This window comes from Abramis brama, assembly GCF_963993115.1.
Source record: "Abramis brama genome assembly, chromosome: 2".
Taxonomy (NCBI): domain Eukaryota; kingdom Metazoa; phylum Chordata; class Actinopteri; order Cypriniformes; family Leuciscidae; genus Abramis; species Abramis brama.
The window spans coordinates 3824522-3849581 of NC_139964.1; the positions used below are offsets into that span (position 1 = coordinate 3824522).

At 35.9% G+C, this 25060-nt stretch overlaps 1 protein-coding gene across 1 annotated transcript; it reads left to right on the plus strand.

Moving 5' to 3' along the window:
- Positions 1-3673: 3673 nt before the first annotated feature.
- Positions 3674-22406, plus strand: LOC311077445 (NACHT, LRR and PYD domains-containing protein 3-like). Its single transcript, XM_084105944.1, has 11 exons — positions 3674-4738; positions 4836-5371; positions 5620-5780; positions 12336-12611; positions 12756-12818; positions 17008-18814; positions 19339-19512; positions 19815-19988; positions 20547-20720; positions 20805-20851; positions 20931-22406. Exons 4-11 carry the CDS (start codon positions 12356-12358, stop codon positions 21467-21469), a joined length of 3234 nt encoding a protein of 1077 aa, XP_083962070.1. The 5' UTR covers positions 3674-4738; positions 4836-5371; positions 5620-5780; positions 12336-12355; the 3' UTR covers positions 21470-22406.
- Positions 22407-25060: the final 2654 nt, after the last annotated feature.

The window sequence follows — 25060 nt, forward strand, 5'->3', positions numbered from 1 at the left end:
AAGCGCACACACGTAAAGTCGCCTCGCAAAAAGCTGCCCAGTACAACATTGAGTTCTTTTTTACAGCGTATTGCACTTAAACGCCAAATACACACAAATGTTGTCAAAATGCCTGTCTTGGTGAGGATCCTTATAAACAATGTTGGTTATGTCTTAAGTGGACATAAACAGTTGAGAAAGAAAACACATGTATCAATATACTGGATCTGTGCATTAGGTCTTAAAGTGACAGCAGCCTAATATTCCTGCTTTTGTCTGTCATTAATGTTAATCAAACAACAGAAGACAAAGAGAAAATCACTCACTGCTCTTGACTGAATAATTTATGTTATTTTACATTTTGATTACTAAATAAAATAAAATGTTCCTAAATGAAATTCAGGCCCTGGTTTAATAGATAATATTGGTTAAACTAATTACAATACTTAGATTTCAGTCACATGACGTATTGTTCTCTGCGTGGTTTAAACGTCTGGCACCGTCACAGCTTGCACTTATCAGAACAAATAGCAAGCAAACAAAGAGCATTAATAGTCATTAATTTTAGTTAAGAGATGCTATACATTTTTAACATGGGTTTTTATTATTTTACAATGCATACATAGACTTTCAAGGAGCATTAGGTCATGAATATATGCATAAAAAGTCATGGAAAAGGCATGTAATTTTATTGTAAAAATGTGTATCATGAAACCTAATAATATTTATCTAACAAAGGAGTCCACTGGTACTGTAATGATCAGGATTTATACTTCGGTCGCTACATTGATGATGCTTTATACAGTAGTTCCTGTTGTCAATTATTTAAAAATAACATAAAGCAATACAGTATTTAAAATTGTATAATATACCAACTTTCTCCAGTCTGTTCTTGTGACATGCACCACTGTAACACCAGGCCAAATACAATGCCAGTTACATTTGTATGTTGTCATGTCACATTAACAGCAGTTCAGTTCTGTGCTTTTCTGCTGTGCTTCATCCAGCTGCTTTTGAATGCAAGAAGTACCAGTGATCACACAGAGCCTCCAAAACCAGGAAGAAAATCATTAACCATCAGTTTGTGAATGTTGAGTTTTCACAATTTTTTATATGGTAAAAAAGAACGGTGATTGCAATGGTGACTCACGAAAAAAATTCAGCTGTTCTGAGGAGATAATATTCAAATTTCCCATTAGTCTTGATAAAAATCTACGATAAATGTTAATTATTTTTTTGTTTCTGTCTTTGTAGGCAAGGGAAATATGAAATTGTCCAGTGAGTCCAACCAAAATGCACATTCTGTGGTAAAGAATCGTATGAATTTCCCAGGAGTGTTTGAGTGCAGCAGCAGCAGATGATAGTCTGTTTTAAAGTATGGTGCAGAATCTTTTGCATAATCCCTTCTTCTTGGGTAAATTGTCTGAGTGGTGTTGTGAAGACATGTCATCATCTATTTGGATTATGGTGTCGATGTTCTGTGTTGCAGGAGGCTCATTGTGTGCTGGATCACTGGATGTTGGAGTGACCGCATTGAATTCTGGACTGACTTTGTTTGTAGTTTGAGGTCTGTAATTGACGACAGGTGTTGGTAAAGAAACTGCCTTCTTGTTGTCATTTAACTGGATTTTGATGTCATTGTTCTGTGCTGAAGGAGGCTGTTTGTGTGCTGGATCACTGGATGATGGAGGAATTGCAATGAATTCTGGACTAACTGTACTTGTAGTTTGAGGCCTGTAATCGACACCAGGTGTTGGTAAGAAAGGCTGTTTGTATGTGTAATAACCTGTTTTCTCGTCGTTATTTAACTGGGTTTTGGTGTAATTTATCTGTGCTGTGCAAGCTTTAATGTGTGCTGGATCACTGGATAATGGAGTTACCGCAGTGAAATCTGGACTAACTGTACTTGTAGTTTGAGGCCTGTAATCGACACCAGGTGTTGGTAAGACAGGCTGTATGTATGTGTAATAACCTGTTTTCTTGTCCTCATCTATCTGTGTTTTGGTGTAATTTCTCTGTGTTTCAGGAGGCTCACTGTCATCTGAATCACTGGATGATGGAGTGATTGCGGTGAAATTTGGTCTGACTGTGTTTGTAGTTTGAGGCCTGTAATTGAAGACAGGTGTTGGTAAGACAGGCTGTATATATGTGTAATAACCCATCTTCTCCAGTAATTCCTTTAAACGCATCCTCCTGATGATCATGAGAAGGCCTCTGGAGATCCGGTAAGTGGCGTTTGGATCGTAGTTTGAGCGGTCGTGGTGTTGAGTCACATAAACTCTATGAAACCACTCCTCATCGTAGAGACTGACAATGATGCGGTCTGTGTTGCTGTTGTGCTGGTCAGTAGAGTTGTCTTCTGAGACGTATTCAGGAAGTTCTTCAGCTCCTTCTGAATTTAGATTTCCAACCACATAGTAAGGGAAATCTATCTCTGGAAGAAGTTTATCCCCATATTCGTCATATCTGTTCTCAAAATAGTGAAAACCGAAATCACCATCGGCTGGGTCACATTCAGAGAGCATGACGTTGTCATTGCCAAAAGAAAAACAGTCATTGGCAAACCAGTAGAGGAGTTTGAGTCCGTGTCTGGGCCAGGGTTGGCCGAACCCAGAGTCTCTCAGGTGGGCTAATTCATTTAATGTTTCCATCATGGTCCTGTACCTTAGGAGGTAAGAGGAATATATAAGCATCTATTAAAATACAAGATAAGAGTTTCATAGAAACATTTTCTTTAAATGTGTGTGTGTGTGTGTGTGGTGTATATGCTGTGTATATGCTATAAAGCTATACTTGAATTGCAAACTTTTTGACCAGTATTTAAACAGTGAATTAAGGACAGCAATTTAACTATATTTCATTTGAATACAGATAAAAAATAATTTGCCTTTAGTCTCCATTTACAGCTTATTTATATTTCACTGCATTGCTAAGCATTTTGTTAGATCGGATGAATTTCCATGTCAGAAACATTAGATCTGAATCCTGTCAAAAAAAGATCTGTTTCATCTGGTGTCTGAAACCAGCAAAACCTTTACTTTTTAGTAAAAATATATATATATATATATTTTTTTTTTTTGTCGGCATGGTCTGAAGATGATCTGGTTTGATATTTGTGAACAGTCTAGAAGGAGTTAAAAAATGTTTTTTTTTTTAAAAAAAAAAGAAAATTACATCATAGGGTGAAATTGGATCCACTTGAGCCAAGGAAGCAGAGGGACATATTTTTTTTTTTTTAGCCCTTATGTTCTAAAATTATTTTCAGAAACATGAGTTAAACTTTGGTGACGCTAGACAGATTGAGTTAGAGACTCCAAAACTGCTGTGGTTAATGTTTAGACTATCCTCTATCTGTGTGCCAATTTTCACAATTTTTTAGCAGCTGCCTAAGACTTCAATATCATCCTGTGACATTAAAAACCTTGAAATGGAGACAGTTTATCTCTTACTCTTGAAGACAAACATCCCATGAAAGCACACAATCATAAGATTTAACAACAATTGAAAGGAAATAAGTTATCTAAAGTATAAAAAATGACAAACGAATAATATGTATGGTATAAATCAAATTACAACTACATAAATGATAATGATTATAAAATTAAATCATATATTAAAGAAAACACAACAGATGTATGGTTGCTATTGCAAAATAAATCCTGACGGAGATTCTGCCTCATGTCAGGCTGTTGACTTTACATTTAAGTCTACATAATGAGTCAGTGAGTGACTTTATCCTGCTTATTACACACAGACTTGCCAAATAATACTGAAATATTGAGTTAAAATAATTTTAGCCTATGTACATTCCTTAAGCTTCTAAGAAAAATTCCATTATGATGTAGAAAACAATCAGTCTAACAAGACAGGCAGAGATCATTCATATATTATTATTATTATTATGGTCATTAATCTGTTTGTCTGCCTCATTTAGCCCTTTGTCTCTTACTAGCTGCTCTTTTTGTTCCATAATCTTGTTTAAAATATCACCAATTGGAAAGAGAAGAGGTATAGCAAATTTACTACGTCAGCATATTGTTTGGAAATCTTAAGCCGCTCCATCGAGTTCGGTAATCAACTCTCAGCTCTGTTACCAAGCAGTTAATCAGCTGTGAAGTAAACGCTAGAGATTAAAATGGAGAAACCAAATAGGTGTGCTTTTAATTAAGTGCTGCAGAAAGAGAAGTTTTGATAAGCTTGGTAGAAAAGGCAAAGCCTATCATTATATTTCATGGGAGTCTGTAATTATTTATTAGTGTTTTGTCATCAAAGTGCACCACCATCAAGTCTTTCCACCATCAAAAGTCTCTGTTCTTCACCTTGTATCATCAATACATGTGATGCCATTCTCAGACAGGACTATTTTTATGTCATTTTTACATTTGGCTTTCAAGTTAGGACACCATTGGGTTTTTAGTTTTTTTTTTGTCAAGTTAGGATGCTTCTGCAATAGTCTGTTCCTATCCATATTTTAGATAAGATAATGCACTTAAGAAATGTCCTAACCGAAATTGCAATGGTTACCAAACAGATAAGATAGGATTACAAATTTAAGGTCTTTCTGTAATATGATCCCCTGGTTTTTGTGTCATAATTTTAGATTCTCTGGTTGTCGCTCTAACATTCCACAAGCAACACATTGACTTAAATACTGTGAGCATACAGCAGAAATGGAGATTGAATCAGTTATACAGAGTATTTTGTGTGGACTGTATATGTATAAATTCAAGCAAAAAACCCAATCTTTTTTGTTTAAAAGGTATTTTTTTCTTCCTCAAGTTTAATAGAGAGAAAATGAAATCATACCTCTTTGATGCCCGTCATATATTAAACCTTCAGTTTGTTTCTTGCTGTAGAAGAACAGATAAGCTGGAAGACTCGCTCACTATCTGAGAAACACTAAACAGGTCGGCGATGTGGGCGTGTCGTTTCTATGGAGAAGAAGTTAACGTCACACTTTGACTTCTGCATGTGTTTCCATGCTGATACTGGATCGTCCTCAGCACTGAACATTGCAGATGTTTCTCTTATTGTACCTGGCTGAATGAACTCCTCATTATTCGTAGACGTGACCTGAGCTCAGTGTGTTGAATAAGGAAAACATGTAAAATGTGCTGGTGAGGATCTAGAAACAGTTTGAAACCCCTGGATTACTGGGACACAATCTGTTCATAAATCCCTAAGACATTTGCTCATCTGTGTGTAAATTAACTGGATCATGTGATGTAATGGCGGCATTTTCCAAAAGTGGGTGTGGTTTAACTGAAATTCAGATAAAATCACTCTGTGCCCAAAGTCCTTTATGAAAATTCAGAAGTGGAAGGAGCTTCTGGTCAAGATGAAAGTTCAGAGGAGGTGCAAGAAACATCGACAAATATCGTCATTATTCAAGGTGAGTATAAACAAATAAAATAAACAAACATTCAATTTCTTCAAGTTTTCTTAGTAAGAACCAAGAATCTGCAGATTTCGTTTGACATTCTCTACTAGTAACAGTTGTTTGATCTAATTATCAATGTGTTTCTCAATTGAACTATAATGAAAAATGTACATAATATATTACAATTGTCTGTATACATTGAGTTGATTTATAATATTTGTTTTTAGATTTGTAATATTTGTTTTTATTCCTGCATTTAGAGTGCCCATCAACAAACACACTTATCAGTCCTGTGAAATTGTTGAATCTGTACGTTGCTTCAAACTCTCCTGAGAGAGCTGGGCTTGAGTAACAATGACCTGACTGCTCACAGTTAGGCTGAATGGAGCGGGACGGGCTGATATATCAGAGGAATCATCAGGTAAGGAATAAGTTTAATGAGTCCTGCACTCTGCCCTTATACATCGTCTCAGACACACACATACACTTGCACACATTCAACACCACACTCACTGAACCCCTCTTTGCTGGATTTTGGTTTTTGGTTTTTCAGTATCTTTGTTAAATAACAAACAAACACTGACTGAAAGACACTTCAGTCTCGTGATCATAGGCATGTGTTTCTGAGGTGTGATGGTTGTTTTTCTCACTTGTTTTATTTTTTGCATTTCACGTGACTTATTTAACCTGTGTATTTACTCATATTTATCTGAGAATGCAAAAAAATGCCAAACAAGTGTGCGTGTGTGTACCTATATGGGCAACAAAGGTTATGCTGAAAGGACTTTGGACACTTTACAAGTTAAAATGTATGTCATTAAAGAGATAACCTAACATCCTGAGCATAAAACACTGATTTGAGTTGATTGACTGTTGCTTCAGAGACTGCTTTCTGGTCTAGGAGCAGGAAAGGAAGGTAACAAAAAGTTGCAGGGAGAGAGTGAGAGAATTCCCGTCTCCAGGTCCCAGGACAAGCACAAATTACAACACCAGTTTGTAAAATAAAAAGATAGAACAAGTTTTAATAATCAGTGGGATATAAACACAAGACTGAGAATGGACAGGAGGGGAAAGGCAAAGAAAATAAATTCTTACTAAAGGTTTTTAGAAATAACTTACCTAGCTTCAAAAGTAAACAAAATGATCCCAATAAAGATAAACCACCAAACAGTGTATTAACCCCCTGAGGTCGGCGGTATCGCCGGCGATACCAGCTCGCTTTTTTTTTATCAGTGTAAAAGAAACTCATAAATACTCTATTGACTTTGATTTTCCATAGGAGTTTCATACATCAATCGATTCTGTTAAATGTGTATTATTTTTCTGTATACTCACAATAAAAACAAAGTGTTGTGCTTTTCGCCAAATTAAGAAAAATAATCACGGAGCGAGTTCTGCCTTCTCTCTGTCCGTGTAGTCCATTCTGAAACGCGTCCGAAAATGAATCATAACTCAGCGAATACTTCTCACACAGGCACGTGATATATGTCTTTATGAAGCTTGAAATCTCTTCTTTTAAATGAAGTAATTAATAAAAAAAACAAATGTTTTCAACTCATGTAATCCGTTTGAAAGCAAGGAGAGGTACCGTTTTTTCCTTCTGCCTAATTATCTCTATAATGAACTGAGGCCGCCCCGCCCCCGGCGCTATTGACATGGTAAATAGTTTAGGTGATCTATGCTTCGCACCCGCCCCCCCGATCAATGCCTTGAAAACACGAAGTTTCATCAGATCAGATTCACTGATAGTTCATCGCGTTTAGAGAGGATGGCGCGTTTCTCCGGTAAAGACGCTCTTCAGATGATTCTGGACAGCGAGGAATAACTCACCTTGGCTTTTCCTCAGAGGAAGATTGTAACTCAGATGAACGGCAGCATGTTCAAGAGCGAATTGATCACGCCGAGTAAACACCGAGTTTTCACGTGAGTAAATACGTGAACTCAAGTGGGCTAGTGGTAGAACATTTGCCTAGCGTGTCAGAGGTTCTGAGTTCGAATCCGCACTCATATAGTTTTTTTTTTTTTGTCAAATCAGATTATGTTTATCAGTGGTTGTATATCAGACAGAGACATGCTTGTGTGTATTTTATTTTGTAATTTCACTGGAACGAAAAGAGAGTCTCCACAACGGATTGAAGCGCGCGTCCGAGTGAAGACTGCGCGAGCCTAAAACAAACACAGTATCCGCGTCTGACTCGCGGGAATCCACGGCGCAAACCTGTGAGGGGCTGTGTTTTCTCGAGCCCCATATCAGCTCGAGAAAACACAAGTTTATTCAGATCATTACTTGTTTACACCGTCTCGCAGCGCTGTGAGGAATAATAATAATAATGGAAAATGTCCCTCAAAAGGTAGATGTAAACAAACTATTAAAAGGTAAATATAATTTTTTTTTTCTTTAAATAATTTTTATTGTGTTTTATTAGTAACAAATTTGGGGAGAGGATAAATATTCCAAAACTGAAAATACAGTATGAGAATTAACTGCACAATTACTAGACATGTTTACCTTGGATATTATACAATTTACAAGCACAATTTGTGGAAAAAAAATGTATATAAAAAATATAAATAAAATTTATTTTTGTGTATAAATATATACACATATATATGTGTGTGTGTGTATGCACATATATATATTTGTATAAGCAACGTATTAAACTGCAAATTAGCATTTATATTCCTTATAATAAAAATGAAAGACCTATGTTACAGACATATGAAAGACAACATTTCGTTGATTAGTTTTGGATAGATTATACATTTTTACTGTAAAATATCTGCCACCTCAAATAAGCTTTTATTTGCCAATTTTTTTGTCAAAAATAATCAAATAATCAATCAAATCCTTAACTTTGAAATATGTATGATAAAATGTATACTTTAGTTTGTACAAAGAAAGATTACACTTGAATTGTTGTTTATTTAAATATTTACAAGGTAGATGTAAACAAACTATTAAAAGGTAAATATAAGCCTTTTCTTTAAATAATTTTTATTGTGTTTTATTAGTGACAAATTTGGGGAGAGGATAAATATTCCAAAACTGAAAATACAGTATGAGAATTAACTGCACAATTACGTGTTTTCCTTGGCTATTATAGGCCAAATTGCAAGCACAATATGTGGAAAAATAAAAAAGAATTGAGATGCTTCCAACTGTTGCTCTTGCATTCTTGTGGCTCAGTGACTCACCTGAATGAATGGCTCATTAAGTATGCGGTCCTCAGGTGTGAACCACTACATATGCATGATCGTCGACGCCCACTCGAATATTGCCTTTCCAAACAGAAAGTGCTTTGCAAAATTCAAATCAATGTATTGTGTTATGTGAAGGATTAGGCAGGGTGATTTTCATATAATTTTGAAGAAAAAACACTAGGCGATGACATCCATTAGACAAAAGTCTTATTGGCACATATTTAGTGTGTGTTTTGTGGTCTTATTTCAGAAACTTTAGTTTTTAGTTTTTTAAATAACCACGCATAAACATTATTCTCTCAAAAATGCAGACATGTACATTCTTGTTGCTCACATATTATGGTAGCCCTGTTTGTGCTAAATAGTGTGTAATTTTTGTTTTGCCATTACTATGTTTATAAGCAACTGAAAAAAGCACAAATGTCAGGGCATGTCAGAACATCTCAAGGACCCCAAAAACACCTCAGACCCCAGAGGGTTAACTTAAAGGAAAAATGGTACCATTTAAGGCCAGGGCAGCTTTATACAGGCCAGCTCTACACAGATACATGCAAAAAAAGGATTACTTTAACACACTCCAACTAGACAATGGTAACTATAAACACAAGGTTACCATAAACTCACATAGAAGTTAGCACACAACACACCTCCTTTAGTGTTCACTTAATCACTACAACATACACCACAAACACAATGAAAGTAACAAGATAAGTGCTGGCCTGCTGGGACTGGAAGATGACAGTCTCTCTCCTTGTTTAAAACTCTCTGGGTTCTTATATACTGATCCACTCACACCTTAACGAGGCGGAACACAAATCAGGTGGATGTAACAATACTGATTACATTCTCTGAGTACACCTTTGATTGTATCTTTAGTAGATATACTTTAAAGGGTTAGTTCACCCAAAAATGAAATTTCTGTCATTAACCCTCTGGGGTCTAATGTGTTTTTGGGGTCCTTGAGATGTTTTGACATGCCCTGACATTTGTGCTTTTTTCAGTTGCTTATAAACATATTAATGTCAAAGGTGTAATTACACTCTATTTAGCACAAACAGGGCTACCATAATATGTGAGCAACATGTATGTACATGTTTGTATTTTTGAGAGAATAATGTTTATGTATGGTTATTGAAAAAAAATCTAATTAAATTGTCTGAAATAAGGCCACAAAACACATACTAAATATGTTTCCACAAGACTTTTGACTAATGGATGTTGTCGCTTAGAGTTTTTGCTTCAAAATGATCTGAAAATCATCCTGCCTAATCATTCACATACATTGATTTAAATTTTGTAAGACACTTTTTGTTTGGAAAGGCAATATGCGTGGGGGCGTGAATGATCATGAATAATGCTGTGATTCACACTTGAGAAGACAATGACCCGCATAATACATATATATACATATATATATAATCCAAATATAATATAAATACAAGTCAAAAGCACATTTTTAGTACATAGTCATACCTGGAAACAAATCCTGTTCAAATAGGCTATATGGGCCATTCTACAGAATTGGTTCAAAGTTAGATTTGGAAACATCTAGAAAGAAATTTGTCTTTTTTCACAAATTTTGTATGCATGCAAATTGTATAATATCTAAGGTAAACATTTCTAGTAATTGTGCAGTTAATTATCATACTGTATTTTCAGAAAGTTTTGGAATATATCCTCTCCCCAAATGTGTCACTAATAAAAAACATTAATAAATAATTGAATGAGAAGGCTTATATTGACCTATTAAGATTTTGTTTACATCTACCTTGTAAATATATTTTTGCTATTAAGTTTTCACATGTAAATCAACAACAATTACAATTTTAACAATATTTCAAGTGTAATCTTTCTTTTTAAAAAAGTATACATTTTATCATACATATTTAAAAGTTAAGGATTCATTAGTTTGAATATTGGAACAAACACTATAATAACATATCTTAGTTGATGACTTTATTTTTGACAAAACATACTATATATTTAACACATGAGCAAAAATTGGCGAACAAAAGCTTATTTGATGTGGCAGTAGTCTATTTTACAGTAAAAACTTTATAATCTATCCAAAACTAGTCAACGAAATGTTGTCTTTCATATTTCGTCTGTAACATATCATTTTTATGATATATTAGGGCATATAAATGTTAATTTGCAGTTTAATATGTTGCTTATACAAAGAAATTTTATTTCAATATATTTCAGTCGATTTTTACTCATCTCAGTATAGCAATATAGTTTGGTAAAAGCTAAAGTAGTAGATGTGCTCATGTAAAAATAACATGTTTACTAATGTAAGTGCCTGTAAACAACAGCGTGTGCCGTTCAATCGATTAGAACAAAGCACTTAAGAATAAAGAACTTACTATTCACAATCCTCATCTGGATCCGTTGCTCCTCAAAGTGAAACAAAACCAGCACTTCTTAGGTAAATTTTATTATTTAAAATAAAAAATTTAATTTTAAAAATTATTATTATGATAGTATTATTCCTCACAGCATCGCAAGACGACTAAAGTACATGAATCTAATAAAACTTGATGTGTTTTATTGAGTTGATGTGGGCGTTCACAGGTTTGCATGGATTGACTCAGATCATCTGCGTTTAAATAGCGCGCGCTCTCAGTAATCGTGTTCACATTAGCAGATAATGAGCTGAAATGAGAACGACTGACATCTCTCTCTTTTCATACAGATTACATAAACAGAGAATATTTGTTTTCGTTTTGAATTAGATAATTTAATAGTAGACACTTAATTGATTATAAAGATATATAGCTCATGCCTGGGTGACTAGTATTCACTTTTTTTTCTTTCAATTTAGAGACGTGTTCCAGAAAAAAAGTTCAAGGAGAGGCAGAAAGCACACCCTGTTTATTTTCTTTATTTTACAAAAGCACAATGTTTTGTTTCGATTGTAAGTGGACACATAAAAAAGTAGACATTTAACAGTTTATTTTTTCATATTTCTTAAGTCTGTACGACCATAAATGACAGAGTATTTTAAGTCTATTTTGCTGCTATGTGAAAAAAATCTAGCAAAACGCGCCGGCGCGTTTGCCTACCCCAGAGGGTTAATTACTCACCCTCATATCGTTCTAAACCCGTAAGACCTTCGTTCATCTTCGGAACAGAAATTAAGTTAATTTTGATGAAATCCAAGAGGTTTCTGACCCCACATAGGCAGCAACGTCATTGCAACTTTCAAGGCCCAGTAAGGTAGTAAAGTAAAATCATTAACATAGTCCATGTGACTCCAGTGGTTCAACCTTATGAAAGTTGTTCAACCTTATGAAGCGACGAGAATACTCTTTGTATGTCTTTCTTCTGAAAATGTATTTTGTCAAGCTGAAAACAATCAGTGCTGGTCCCAATTCCTGTGAGACGAGTGTCTTTACTGGTTGTGTGTCTGTCTGACAACAGAATGTTATTCTTAAAACAGACTGAACTGAGCTCTGAAGGCTGTATCTGTCATCTCTTCATTAGTACACACATTGCAGGCTTTATTTCATTGAAATAATGTTTAGATTGTGTGCTTCATTATTAAATCTGTGCACAGCAACATTGCACATCTGACTACACTTTTTCTTCCACACTCAAGCTTGTTGGCCAAATAAAATGTAACTCTAAAATGTTAGTTTTACTGCAGCACAGCATTCCCTTTTCACTCATTGTCGATCACTCATTACCTGAATGCATTGTAGCAGACATTTTATAATCCAAATAACATTTGCGCACAGATCCACATGTTATTTATTTTTTTCTTGGCCTGCAGAAGTGAATCATTGAAGGACAATGGCATCTGTTAAAGAGCAGCTCGTGAACTCACTGAAGGAACTTGTCAAAGATGATCTGAAGGAGTTTCAGTGGTACCTGAAGAATCATGAGTGTGTTTCAACTTCTGAAATGGAGAACACAGATGTCTTAGACACAGTGGACAAAATGGTGGCAAGTTTTGGACAAGAAGAAGCTGTGAAGATCACAGTGAACATCCTTAGGAAGATGAACCAAAACCTTCTGGCTGAACAGTTAAAGAACAAACACAATGAAGGTAACTAAAATCTTTACAAGTGTATGGTGTAAATGTAGAGAACAAAGTAATAAATGTGTTTCAGCTTAAACTCTTGCTTTTCCAGTGTGTTTGTGTAATTTATGTTACTGCATTTTCATTTTGTTTCATCTCTCTCTTACACAGTTCAGACTGAGGGCAATATGAATGCTTCTGCCACTGTTGGAGCTGCTTCAAAAAAGATCTTGGGTAAATAATGACCTCTGTCTGTACATGGAAATATTTATTTACCCCAGATTGGGGATTATTCATATTTTAGTCAAATGTTCTTTATTTTGTTTAGGTAAGAGAAAATATGCTTGAAAATAAACTATTACAGAGGTTCACACACACGTAAATTGTTGGCTTGTATGTTAAATAGCAGTACTAAAGTCTATGTTTGTTTTGTAAGATGGTTTGTGAAATATCAGAGAGATGATCCAAAATACAAATATTAGTTAAAAAAGCAGCTCCAAGTTTGCTGTGCTTGTTGGTAGGGATGCAAAATTTGGCTGAAAGTTATCTGATTAAATATGATTATTATTATTATTTATTTCCCAAAAATATGTTTTAAGGGACCCAAACTAATAGTAATGCAGAAATGGGCTTCATGTGAAGCAGCATTTACTACAAACCGAGCCGTTCTGAGACACTGAAAAAAAAGAATGAGAAACTGCTCACATGCAATTTAACAGTGGGTGTTGGGTTTTCTCATACACCAGGGCCATTATTGACAACTTATAACTTTTGATTCAGTTCTGTAAGGACCACCCATTTCTCCAACAATGGTAGCCAGTGGTGTGGGCCAAGGTGTTCTGCGTGTAGGTCTTTTACTTAAAGGTGCAGTAAGTGATTTTCTGAAAGACATTGTTGAAAGAGGATTGGAGCGAGCACCGCAACACACTTTATTCTTTATTTATTCTTTATTTTCAAGGATAGCCCCTTGAGATGAACCATCTCATTTTCGAGGGGGTCCTTACAGTACAAAGAAACCAACATCATAATAGAAAATCATAATTAAAGTAAATACAACACAGGACTATAACAAACATTTAGATACATTGACATTCACATTCATATACCCGTACAGATGTACAATAAACATGTCGTGTTGGGGGAGGAGAGATGCAAGAGGGAGATTTGAAGAAAAACTGTAGAAAGAGAGATGGCTGAGAGACATTACAAAATAGAAAATGTCAGAGGAATATCACTGGAAAAAGAAGAATTATGAGCTTTAGGCAAGAGCTTTAGGACCCGTGTTAACTCCCTGGGGTCGGCGGTCGCACCGGCGCGATTGCCTGGCTTTTTTTCTTATCAGTGCAAACGAGACTCAAATAACTCCGTTGATTTTTGTTATACAGGCAAGTGTTATACATCATTCAAAAGTGTTAAATGTCTTCTTTTATTTGTGTGCACTCATAGTAAAAACAAAATGTTGTGTTCTTCATAAAATAAAGAAAATAAACATGATGCGCGTTCTGCTGTCTTTCTCAATGTGAAGTTCATTCTGAAACGCGACAGAAAATGATCTGTAACTCAGCGAATGTTTGCCACACTGACATGACTTATGTCTTTCCAAAGCTTGAAGTCTCTGTTTTTAAATGATGTAAATTATATCAAAAACAAATATTCTCTGTTTAAGTAATCCGTATGAAAGCAACGAGATGTACAGTTTCTCAAGCCTCTGCTCATTAACTCTAATGTGACCACAACCTTGCGCGCAAGAGCAATTCACATGCAAATCGTCCACGTGAAGGAACACGAACCTGTAAATGCCCTCATTACCTCAAAAACAAAGAATCAGAGACTTCAGTACTCCTCTGCTTTTCATCGAGTTTGGAAGACACGTTGTGTTTGTGCAGTTCTGTGCTGTTTACCTTGGATTTACCTCAGAAGAATTAGAAGAACGCGATTTGAAGATGAGAAAGATTTTTTTAAGGTAAGAAGATAAGAAATTCCCACTCATAATAGTATGCATGTTATTGTTGCATAAACTTCACATTGTAGCTACTAGTAAAACTGGTGCCAGACTAAAATATGTGTGTGTGTGTATATATATATCTATATATATAGATATATATAGACAGAAACATGTTGAAATATGAACTATAGACAGGTACCAACCTTTCAATGCTAAATTTATATGTGCGACACAAGTATGTTTTTATGTTCGATAATAAAACAGCATGATATAAAAGTAGGCTAGTATGTGTGTTTACTCTAATATGGTGAATATTATAATGTTTAGACCCATGTTTATTGTTAAATACTGTGTTTGTGGATATCTGCTCAAATGTAGATATGTATAATGTGGTAACAATAATGTTTCATTGTTTGGAGCGGCTCGATCGCTTCAGTAAATGGTCTCTGTACGCGCTGTGAGTCTGAGTCACTCACGCTGTGCGTTTGAAAAACAAAACGCGCCAAAGATTAGGAGTTTTTACTCCAATCTCATTTCATAATGTCATAATGAATGCAAAGTAACATATGATAATCCATATATTTTTATCCAGTGTAGTGTACTGAAGTGTTCCTTTTTAACGATTTATAGGCCACCTGCTATAGGCTATTGTTATTATTATTTTATGCAGCCCTACAAGTATATGCCTACAAAGCACAACAAACCTGGTGTTTATAATGTATATATTTTTGGTAAATTTTAAATCGCAATTTTAACCAGAAAAATCAAAAATTGATTCCCAAAATCGTGCAGCCCTATAGTTTCTCTCAGCATGTTCACAGTTGTTTCGGGGTTTTTTTTTTTTTACAGGCACCAGATGCCACTGATGAGTCCTGCTGACTTCAACATTCACATGAGTCTCTGTACATGAACATGGTAAACTGAAAAATCAAACACCTTGGAAATGACGGGTATGTACTATGCTTCAGGAATGGTACAAAGGTGTGTGACTGTTAAAGTATCTGTCTTTAGATCAGTGTGTTCAATAATGTGCTTTTTTGTCATTTGTTGTATATCTTTGAATTATGTTGTGTTGTAAATAAATCCAAACAATCAAAAAGCCATTCTTTTTTAAATCTCTCCTCATTTTTTGTTCTGGTTCTCTCATAGTCCCACCTGATAGGGCCATTATGTGAGGGTCTTTGTCTTTCTCAGGTGTGAAACCACATCAATATTCATGATGATTCAAGCCTTCTTGCATAAAGATTTCTTACACAAAACATGTCGTACAAATTTTAAATCAATATATAGTTTTATCTGAATGAGTAGGCAGGATGATTTTCATATAGTTTTGAAGCAAATATTCTAGGCTATGTGATACAATTTTCAAAAGTCTTGTGAAGAAATAATCAGTATGGGTTTCATGACCTCATTTCAGTGACAATTTTTTTGTTTTTTTTAAACAAACCATGCATAAACATCATCTCAAAACTACAAACTTTTACATACATGCTGCTGACATATTATTGTAGCAGAGTTTGTGCTGAATAGTGTAATCAGACTTTAGCCATGAAAATGTTACAAGTAACAGAAATAAGCATGAGCATGTCAGAACACCTCCAGGACCCAGAAAACACCTCAGACTCCAGAGGGTTAATATTTGAAAAGCTTTCCAGCACTGGAGAGACCTAGGCGGGAAGGCCTGAATTCAGATGCTAACATTGGTTTTGCTGTTTTACTGAACCAATATATGCTGTTTTTGTAAATGTTAGCTGTAGTAACAGCACAGTTTTAAGTGTCATTGTTTGTCTGGAGCTGGTGCTGCTGGTGAGTTTAATGTTCTGTTAACATGGTGGCTGCTGGCTCTTCTTCTTTATCACTGGTTTCTGTGTCACAGGTTTACCAATCATAAGTTGCAAAAGTGGATAATTCAATTTCTTGACTACTTGAAAGTGCTGGAGTAGGAGTTAAAAATACTCCACAAAATGGCGAACAGGAACTATAGTTCTTTGTGCGAACAGGACAAAAACAGAAATGTTCTTCAGGTCCTAAGCTAGGTTCATGTTCCTGCAGGGGGACAGTGTCTGTTGTATCTCAAAGAGATTTATACTATGTGGTCATGAGCCAAAGCAAATACATGACATTAAGCATTGTCTGTTTATTAAGCATAATCAGTGTAAGATGAGCATGTAAATGCATTTAGTGTTGCAGTACATTCACTAAATATGCAAGTATGATTAATTGTGGTAAATAGGATGCAGTAATACAGCAGTACTGAAATGCACATGTACCACACATACTTATTATAAGTGTGTTTGTATGTTAATTTATTTTAGAAAGATATCATAGACCAGGTAACAATTAATGATAGTTTAAAAATGTTAGTAAAATACCAAATTTATAAACAAACTTATTTCAATCCAAACAGTTCATAGTTCTAAACTCAGGACTTTGAGATTTTTAACTCTTTGCTTTATTTTGTTTTTCTCTTTCTCAAAGGCACAACTGCAGAGGACAGTAAAGCTGATCCTCATGATTACAGAAAGATCAGCCTCAGACTGAAGAACAAATTACAAGAGGACTACAAGCGGATATTGGTTGGTAATTCTCAGACAGGTCATCGGCAGTATCTGAATGATATTTACACTGATCTATATGTGGTGGAGAATGAAACTGGAGGAATAATGATTGACCATGAGGTGAGACGGATTGAACTAAATATCAGCCGATTTACTGCGAAGGACTCAGCGATCCAGTGCAATGACATATTCAAAGAACATATGGGTCAACAAAACAAAAAAGTGCTGACGATGGGAATCGCAGGGGTGGGAAAAACTGTCTCTGTCAATAAATTCATTCTTGACTGGGCTGAAGGAAATGAAAATCAGGATATACTCTTCATATTTCCTCTCCCATTCCGTAAATTGAATATGATTACAAAGAACTGCAGTCTCATGGATCTGCTTCAGGAATGCTTCTTTAGTGGTCCTGAAGAACTTCCCTCTCTTCCTGAAGGTGACTGTAAGGTCCTGTTCATCTTTGATGGGCTGGATGAATGTCATTTCCCTTTGAGATTTAATGAGAGTGATGCATTTACAGATGTGCATGTAAAAACAACAGTGAGTAAAATAGTTACAAACCTGATCAAGACACATCTGTTTCCCTCTGCTCTCATCTGGATCACATCCAGACCAGCAGCAGCTGGTCTGATACCCAGAGACTACATTGATCAGGTGACAGAGGTGCGAGGATTCAATGATGAGCAAAAAGAGCAATACTTCATCAAAAACAGTCCTGGGGTTGCTGGAAACATCATCTGTCACATCAGGAAATCCAGGAGCCTGTACATCATGTGTCACATCCCTGTCTTCTGCTGGATCTGTCTCACTGTTCTTCAGCCTCTACTGACTCAAGAGGGCAATGACAAAATACCAACAACTCTCACTGCAATGTACACAAACTTCTTACTTTCTCAGAAGCAAAAGATGAAAAAATACTGTGATGATCCTGAACTTAATCCTAAAGCCAAGTCTTTTGATCAGGTTATTCTGAAACTTGGGAAACTTGCCTTTAAACAGCTACAGAAAGGCAATCTGATTTTCTACAAAGAAGATATAGAGGAGTGTGGACTAGATGTCAGTGAAGGGTCAGTGTACTCTGGGTTATGCACTCAGATCTTTCAGAAAGAAAGGGCTTTTTCAATGAGAAGTGTTTACAGCTTCGTACATCTCAGTGTTCAGGAGTTCCTAGCTGCTCTCTACGTGTTTTTCAGATACAAATGTTTTGGAAGTAGATTTGTATTTCTTCAATCTTGGACAGAACAACTGAAATGGGGTATCTTCAAAAAGTCATTATTTGACTTTCATAAGGCTGCGATCAACAAGGCTTTGCAGAGCAAGAATGGACACTTGGACCTTTTCCTCCGGTTCCTGCTGGGTCTCTCACTGGAGTCCAATCAGAGTGACCTAAAGGAACTGCTGCCCAGACTGGAACTGAAAACCAAGAATGTCAAAGACGTTGCTGATTATATCAAAAAGAAAATAGAGAAGGAAAAAAAGGTAGAGAGAACTATCAACCTATTTTACTGTCTGAGTGAACTGAAAGATGACTTTGCGGAGGACATCCAGATTCATCTGAGCTCAGGAAATCTTTCAGAAAATCTCTCCTCTTCTCAATGGTCGGCTCTGGTGTTTCTGCTCCTGATATCAGAAGAGACTCAAGAGATGTTTGAGCTGCAGAAATATAGAAGATCTGATGAAGCATTGATGAGACTGCTACCAGTGATCAAAAACACTAGACAAGCACTGTAAGAGTCATATTTACATTTATTTACATACATGGTTAGTCATTTTATTTGGTCTCTAAATTAACAGGGTGACATGGGCCAAACTGTAGACCAAGGATGCCCAATACTCTTCCCAGAGATCTACCTTACTGCATAGTTCAGTTGCAACAATTTCTACGAACATTAGTATATTAGGGAAATTTGAATACTTACTGACAGGTGTTTTGGAAGATATTATTTAGCTGGTTCAGAGGTGGTTGAACTTGAACTTACCATTTTTTACAGAATGCTAGATTATTGGTACATAAAATATTGAATAAACTGCCCTTCTTGATCTTGTCACATAAAAAGTGATGTTTAATTAAGTGATAAGTATATTTTACTTTTAATACTTATGTACATTAAAATCAAGAAAATCAAGTGCCTTTGCACTTTAATTATAAAAATTGTAAAGTATAAATTATACATTTGTGTAAATTTGAAATAGTAGGGTATTATATTAGGGTATCTGGCCAACACTGATAACAACAGTTTTTGTTTTCCAGTTTACAGTCCTGTAATCTCACTGCTCAGTGTTGTGAGAGTTTGTCATCAGCTCTTCAGTCCTCAAACTGTGTCCTGAGAATGCTTGATTTGAGTAACAATGACCTGAAGGATTCAGGAGTGAAGCTGATCTCTGATGGACTGAAGAACCCAAACTGTCAGCTGCACGTTCTAAGGTTTGTAAATTAATTTATTATGTGAGAAGGGACAGTGTGGAGTGATATGAGAGATACACAGGATCGTTAGCTCAGTGAAAAGTCTGTATAAAACTTAATTTTATCACAGAATAACCCCATTGATTAATTGCAATCAAAAGTTCCCTTTTCTGTGTGGATTTTTATTATGCATATATCAGGAGTCATACAAATTTAGGAAGAAAATGGAAACACAAAACCCAAATGAGGAGATATTATTGTCTGTTTACTTCCAATTTGCAAATGATTCAGTATACACCACTTTGTTTTATTTTTCATATTAGATTACCATGTTGTAATCTTACTACTCGGTGCTGTGAGAGTTTGTCATCAGCTCTCCAATCCTCAAACTGTGTCCTGAGAGAGCTGGACCTGAGTAACAATGACCTGCAGGATTCTGGAGTGAAGCTACTGTCTGGTGGACTTAAGAGTTCAAACTCTCAGCTGCACATACTGAGGTATTTAACTGGTCTGTATATTTTGGGAAAAACTGGTGTAGTTGGTGTGTGCTTAATACTGCTCTCTACTGCCCACCTTATTAGAAAATTACTCAAATGATTCTATACATTTGCAGCAATGACTATATTAGATTTAGTGATTTTCTTCAATAAAAAGACATCCTGTTTTTTATATTTATATGCAGTGTAATATTTTAAGAATTTGGTTAAATAGTAGTCTAGGTTTTTTTCTTCCCATATATATATACATAACTTATTATAGCTATAACTGTTTATGTGAGATTGTAATTTGCTGGCAACATTTGCTGATAATATACAATGTTTGCTATAATCACCTTTCACCTCCATGTCCATGGCTTTTTAGCTGATTTTTCACCACTTTAGTGCAAATAATATCTGATTATAAATGTCCATAATAAATCCATGTTTGTAACACAATCTGTAACACAAGGCATAGGCATAAGCAGTTCACCGTTTGGGAAGCACTTTTTAGATTACCTGATTCTCTCTCTCTCTCTCTCTGTGTGTGTGTGTGTGTGTGTGTGTGTGTTTCTATAGGTTGTCGGGCTGTATGGTGACAGAGGAGGGCTGTGGTTATGTGTCTTCAGCTCTGAGTTCAAACCCATCACACCTGAGAGAGCTGGATCTGAGCTACAATCACCCAGGAGATTCAGGAGTCCAGCTGCTCTCTGAGAAACTGAAGGATCCAAACTGCTCACTGCAGATACTCAAGTATGCCAAAGACTAATACTTACATATTGAACATGTTTGTGTGCATGTACATATCTACATTCATGTGTGTTTGTGTGTTTATAGTGTGGATCATGGAGGAGAGTTCAGGATGACAGCAGGACTACGAAAGTGTATGTCTGCATACACTCACACACTCTGAGTGATTGTTGTGCTGTTGTGTTATAGATGTTTCTCTTTTCTTGTGCTCAGATGCCTGTGATCTTACACTGGATCCAAACACAGCACACTCTCGTCTCATTCTGTCTGATGAGAACAGGAAAGTTACATATGTGTATGGTCATCAGCCATATCCTGATCATCCAGAGAGATTTAAGAAATGCGAACAGGTTCTGTGTGGGGAGAGGTTGACTGGACGCTGTTACTGGGAGGCTGAATGGAGCGGATATAATGCCGATATATCAGTGTCATGTAAAGGAGTCAACTGGAAAGGAGGAAGTGTATTTGGGTTTGGATCCAATGACAATTCCTGGAGTCTGATCTGCTCTGATTACAAATTCTCTGCCTGGCACATTAAAAAGCGAACTGCCATACCAGCCCCTCCACCCTTTTCTAATAGAGTAGGTGTCTATCTGGACGTGTCGGCTGGCACTCTGTCCTTCTACAGCGTTTCTGACACACACACACTCACACACTTACACACATTCTACACCACATTCACTGAACCCCTCTATGCTGGATTTAGGGTTTATTTGAACTCTTCAGTGTCTCTGTGTCAGATTAAAACTTAGAGAAGCACACCCAACATACATATCCCTATATTAAACAACATCCCTATATTAAACAGCCGAAACAATGCTAACATAGATACTTGGAGATGAACATGATTGACAGAATTATGAGGACAGAATGAGGACAGAGTTATATGAGAACAGACAGAACTCATGATTAAATGCTTGTTCACTCCAAAAAGGATAACTATAATGATAACTAGCTTGTACGACAATCAACAAACAATAATGTTGTTTATTTTAATCATACTCTGCAGTTATGTCATAATTGCAGCACACATTTTAAAATAGCAAGGATTTTGATTGGCTGTCAATGTATTTACCATTCATCAGCTGAAAAATAAGTGCTCTGAAAGTGATTCCAATGATAATATTGTTGTGAACTTTGCTATTCTTGGAGATTTTTAAAACATTTAACATTCTTGGACTGAATGGGCATGAGAGTTTTTTTTATCAATTCCTAACATCCTTTTCTCCAATCTGTAGTCAAGTTTTAAAAACTCTAAACAATTAGCACAACATCCATGTTGTTTTCACACAACATGCAGTCGGTTAATACGTTTCTAAAATGCTTAAAAAAATATTTTAAAAAAAAATACTGAAATTGCTGATTAGCTTTTTTTAAGTAGGAGATCACTGAAATATTGAGAAATGGCTGAACCCAATCTCAGGTGAAGGCATAGTCAGGTGTTGAAGGACTTTTCATTACATGAACATGCACAGTAAAAAAAAGGGACTATTTGAATTGGTTTTGTGCAGTGTGGATACAGAACAACACAGAGAAGCAGAGAGAGAAAAAACAATGTCTTGGCAAAGGAGAGGAATAGTTGAAGAAGGAGAAGAGTAGTTGGATCAGGACAAGGGAAAAAAGGAGGTAGGGGAGAGGAGAGGAGGAAGAATGTTTGCTGGATTGGGCATCTCTGTTTTTTCCACCTTACACATGTGCAGTGTTGTAATGTAACGGAGTACAAATACTTCGTTACTGTACTTAAGTAGAAATTTCACGTATCTGTACTTTACTTCGTTATTTAAATTTATGTCAACTTTCACTTTTACTCCACTACATTTCCTCGATAAAATGTATACTTTTACTCCGCTATATTTCCACTAAGCATCTTCGTTACTCGTTACTAAAATAAAATCAGAAGAAATGTGTGCGACTACAGTAAGGGAGGTTTGGCGAATCACTGCTCCTAGATTGCAGTACGCACGCTCCGCACGGCGCGCGCTCTATTTCAGCTTAATGCTTGTTTGTTGCCATGCCAAAAGAGGAGGAAGCACAACTGAAACCGCCATGGAAGCACGAGCACCTGCTGGAGGACCTGGAGCACGTTTAACCAGAGCTGCCAACTCTCACGCATTCACCGTGAGACACACGCAATTGACATTTTTCACACGCTCTCACGCCACACATGCATTTTCTCACGCACAGAAAAATCGCGAAGCAAAGAGGACACGGAGACCGACAGACTAGACAAAGCAGGTTACTTTATGACAACTTACCGAAATGTACGTATATTCCTCATACATAATATCGATCAATAAGTGTTTTTCATCAGCGTGAAGAGGTCAATAACATAGCTGAAGGACAATTATGTCACATTTACCTCAGGAAAGCCATTTAATAAACATAGGCTAGCCTATAGCACAGTTGGCAAGAAAAAAAAAATAGCTATAGAGAGTATTTTGCTAAATATGTGTTCTATATTACATATTTATTATATTTGTACTTATATCATTAAAGTTTTTATTATAATAATAAAAAACGCATTATATTTAATTATTTTTAACCTTAAATAATAGCCTACTACCAGCTGATAGGGCTCTCTGTATGTTTACAGCATTAGGTGAGTTGTTTTTTTTGTTGTTTTTTTGAGAAAAATGAACGCCTATCTTGTGTAGCCTACCTAATATTTATACAAATGAGTCAATATTAAATCAAATCACAATTGAATTGAAATAATAAAAAAGCGTAGCTTACCAGAAATTGTACCATGTTAACATTGTAACATGTCACTAAACCTAATAAAATTCAGTTTAATTACAAAAATGTTAGTGACAATCACAATACACTTATTGTGATGCAATTTTTTTTTTTTTTACAGCTAAAGGTACATGCAGTGGGAAATAAACGATAACACAAGTAGCCTACAGTACAGGCTACACAGTCCCTCCAGTTTTTCGCGTTTCCGTGATCGCTGAATTAAACGCATAATAAAAAAATTAAAAAAACTTTTACTTTTACTTCAATTACTTAAGTACATTAAATATCAGAAAATTACTTTTGATACTTAAGTACAGTATATATCAGATACTTTAAGACTTTTACTTAAGTAATATTCTAAAAGGTAACTTTCACTTCTACCAAAGTCTTTTTCTAGTACGATACTTGTACTTTTACTCAAGTATTGCTTTCTAGTACTTTATACAACACTGCACATGTGGAACCTATGCAAGCTTATTTCTGCCATGGAATAGGAAAGTAAATAGGTAATTGCGACTTTACCTCACAATTCTGATTATTTTTCCTCTCAATTTATAGTTTATATCTCACAATTCTGATTTTTCTGATTGTGAAATGTAAACTCACAATTGTAAGAAAAAATAATTGTGTGAGAAAATGTCACAATTACCTTTTATACTTTTTTATTCTGTGGCTGAAAAAAGCTTCCATATTAAGCAAATGCCATGTATGTTGGATTTGTTGTTGATCTGTGTCAGCAATTTAATTTTTTCATTTCAGTAAAAGCTTCATGTGAAGCTTTTACTACAACGCTTCCAGTACCACTGTTCCCTATACACAGAATATGCGGTCTGCATAGGGCACTATAGGGGGCACCATCCCACCCTCTATGGGGGCATCAACACCCCACCACACCCCCAGAAAACAATTTCAGGAGATGGCAACTTAAGTTCTGCATAGGGTACCCATTTGACCCATTTGACTTCCCTGAGCAATTCTGTTACTTTCTATTTTTTTCTACTGTACATTCTATAAAGTAATGACTCATTCACTTTTAGATAGTATGTTGCCAAGAATGCATACATTCAACACTAACTTGCAGTAAAAAGAAACTAAATTATTAAAAACAATGTATTTCATATTGTCTGCTGGTAGAACTGAAACATGACAAGTAATGCAGTTTTTATAATGCCATCAACTGTTAGTATTTTGGCAGTCATTGCGTTATGATTGACTATATGTCCATGTTGGATAGAACACTAGTGCTAGAGTTTTGACAGAATGATTCAATTTTGAATCGGGTTTGCTGTGTCTTGATGGTGTTAGCATATAAAACACAGAGGGTGTGCTATATGGTGTTAGCATTAGGGGCAGTCATGGCCTAGTGGTTAGGCAGTTGGACTGGTAACCCAAAGGTTGCTGGTTCGATTCCAGAACCGGTGGGAAATGACTGAGGTGCCCTTGAGCAAGGCACCTAACCCCTGATCGCTCCCCGGGCGCCACACAAAGGCTGCCCGCTGCTCTGGGTGTGTGTATCCACGTTTGCAGTGTGTGTGTGTTAACTACTCACTACTCTGCTCCTAATGTGTGTGCATTAACTTGGATGGGTTAAATGCAGAGGTCAAATT

Coding starts and splice junctions, on each gene's coding strand:
- LOC311077445 (XM_084105944.1), top strand. CDS start 12,356: ATGGCATCTGTTAAAGAGCAGCTCGTGAACTCACTGAAGGAACTTGTC. Junction 12,612..12,755: donor AAAGAACAAACACAATGAAG/GTAACTAAAATC, acceptor TCTCTTACACAG/TTCAGACTGAGGGCAATATG. Junction 20,852..20,930: donor GACAGCAGGACTACGAAAGT/GTATGTCTGCAT, acceptor TCTTGTGCTCAG/ATGCCTGTGATCTTACACTG.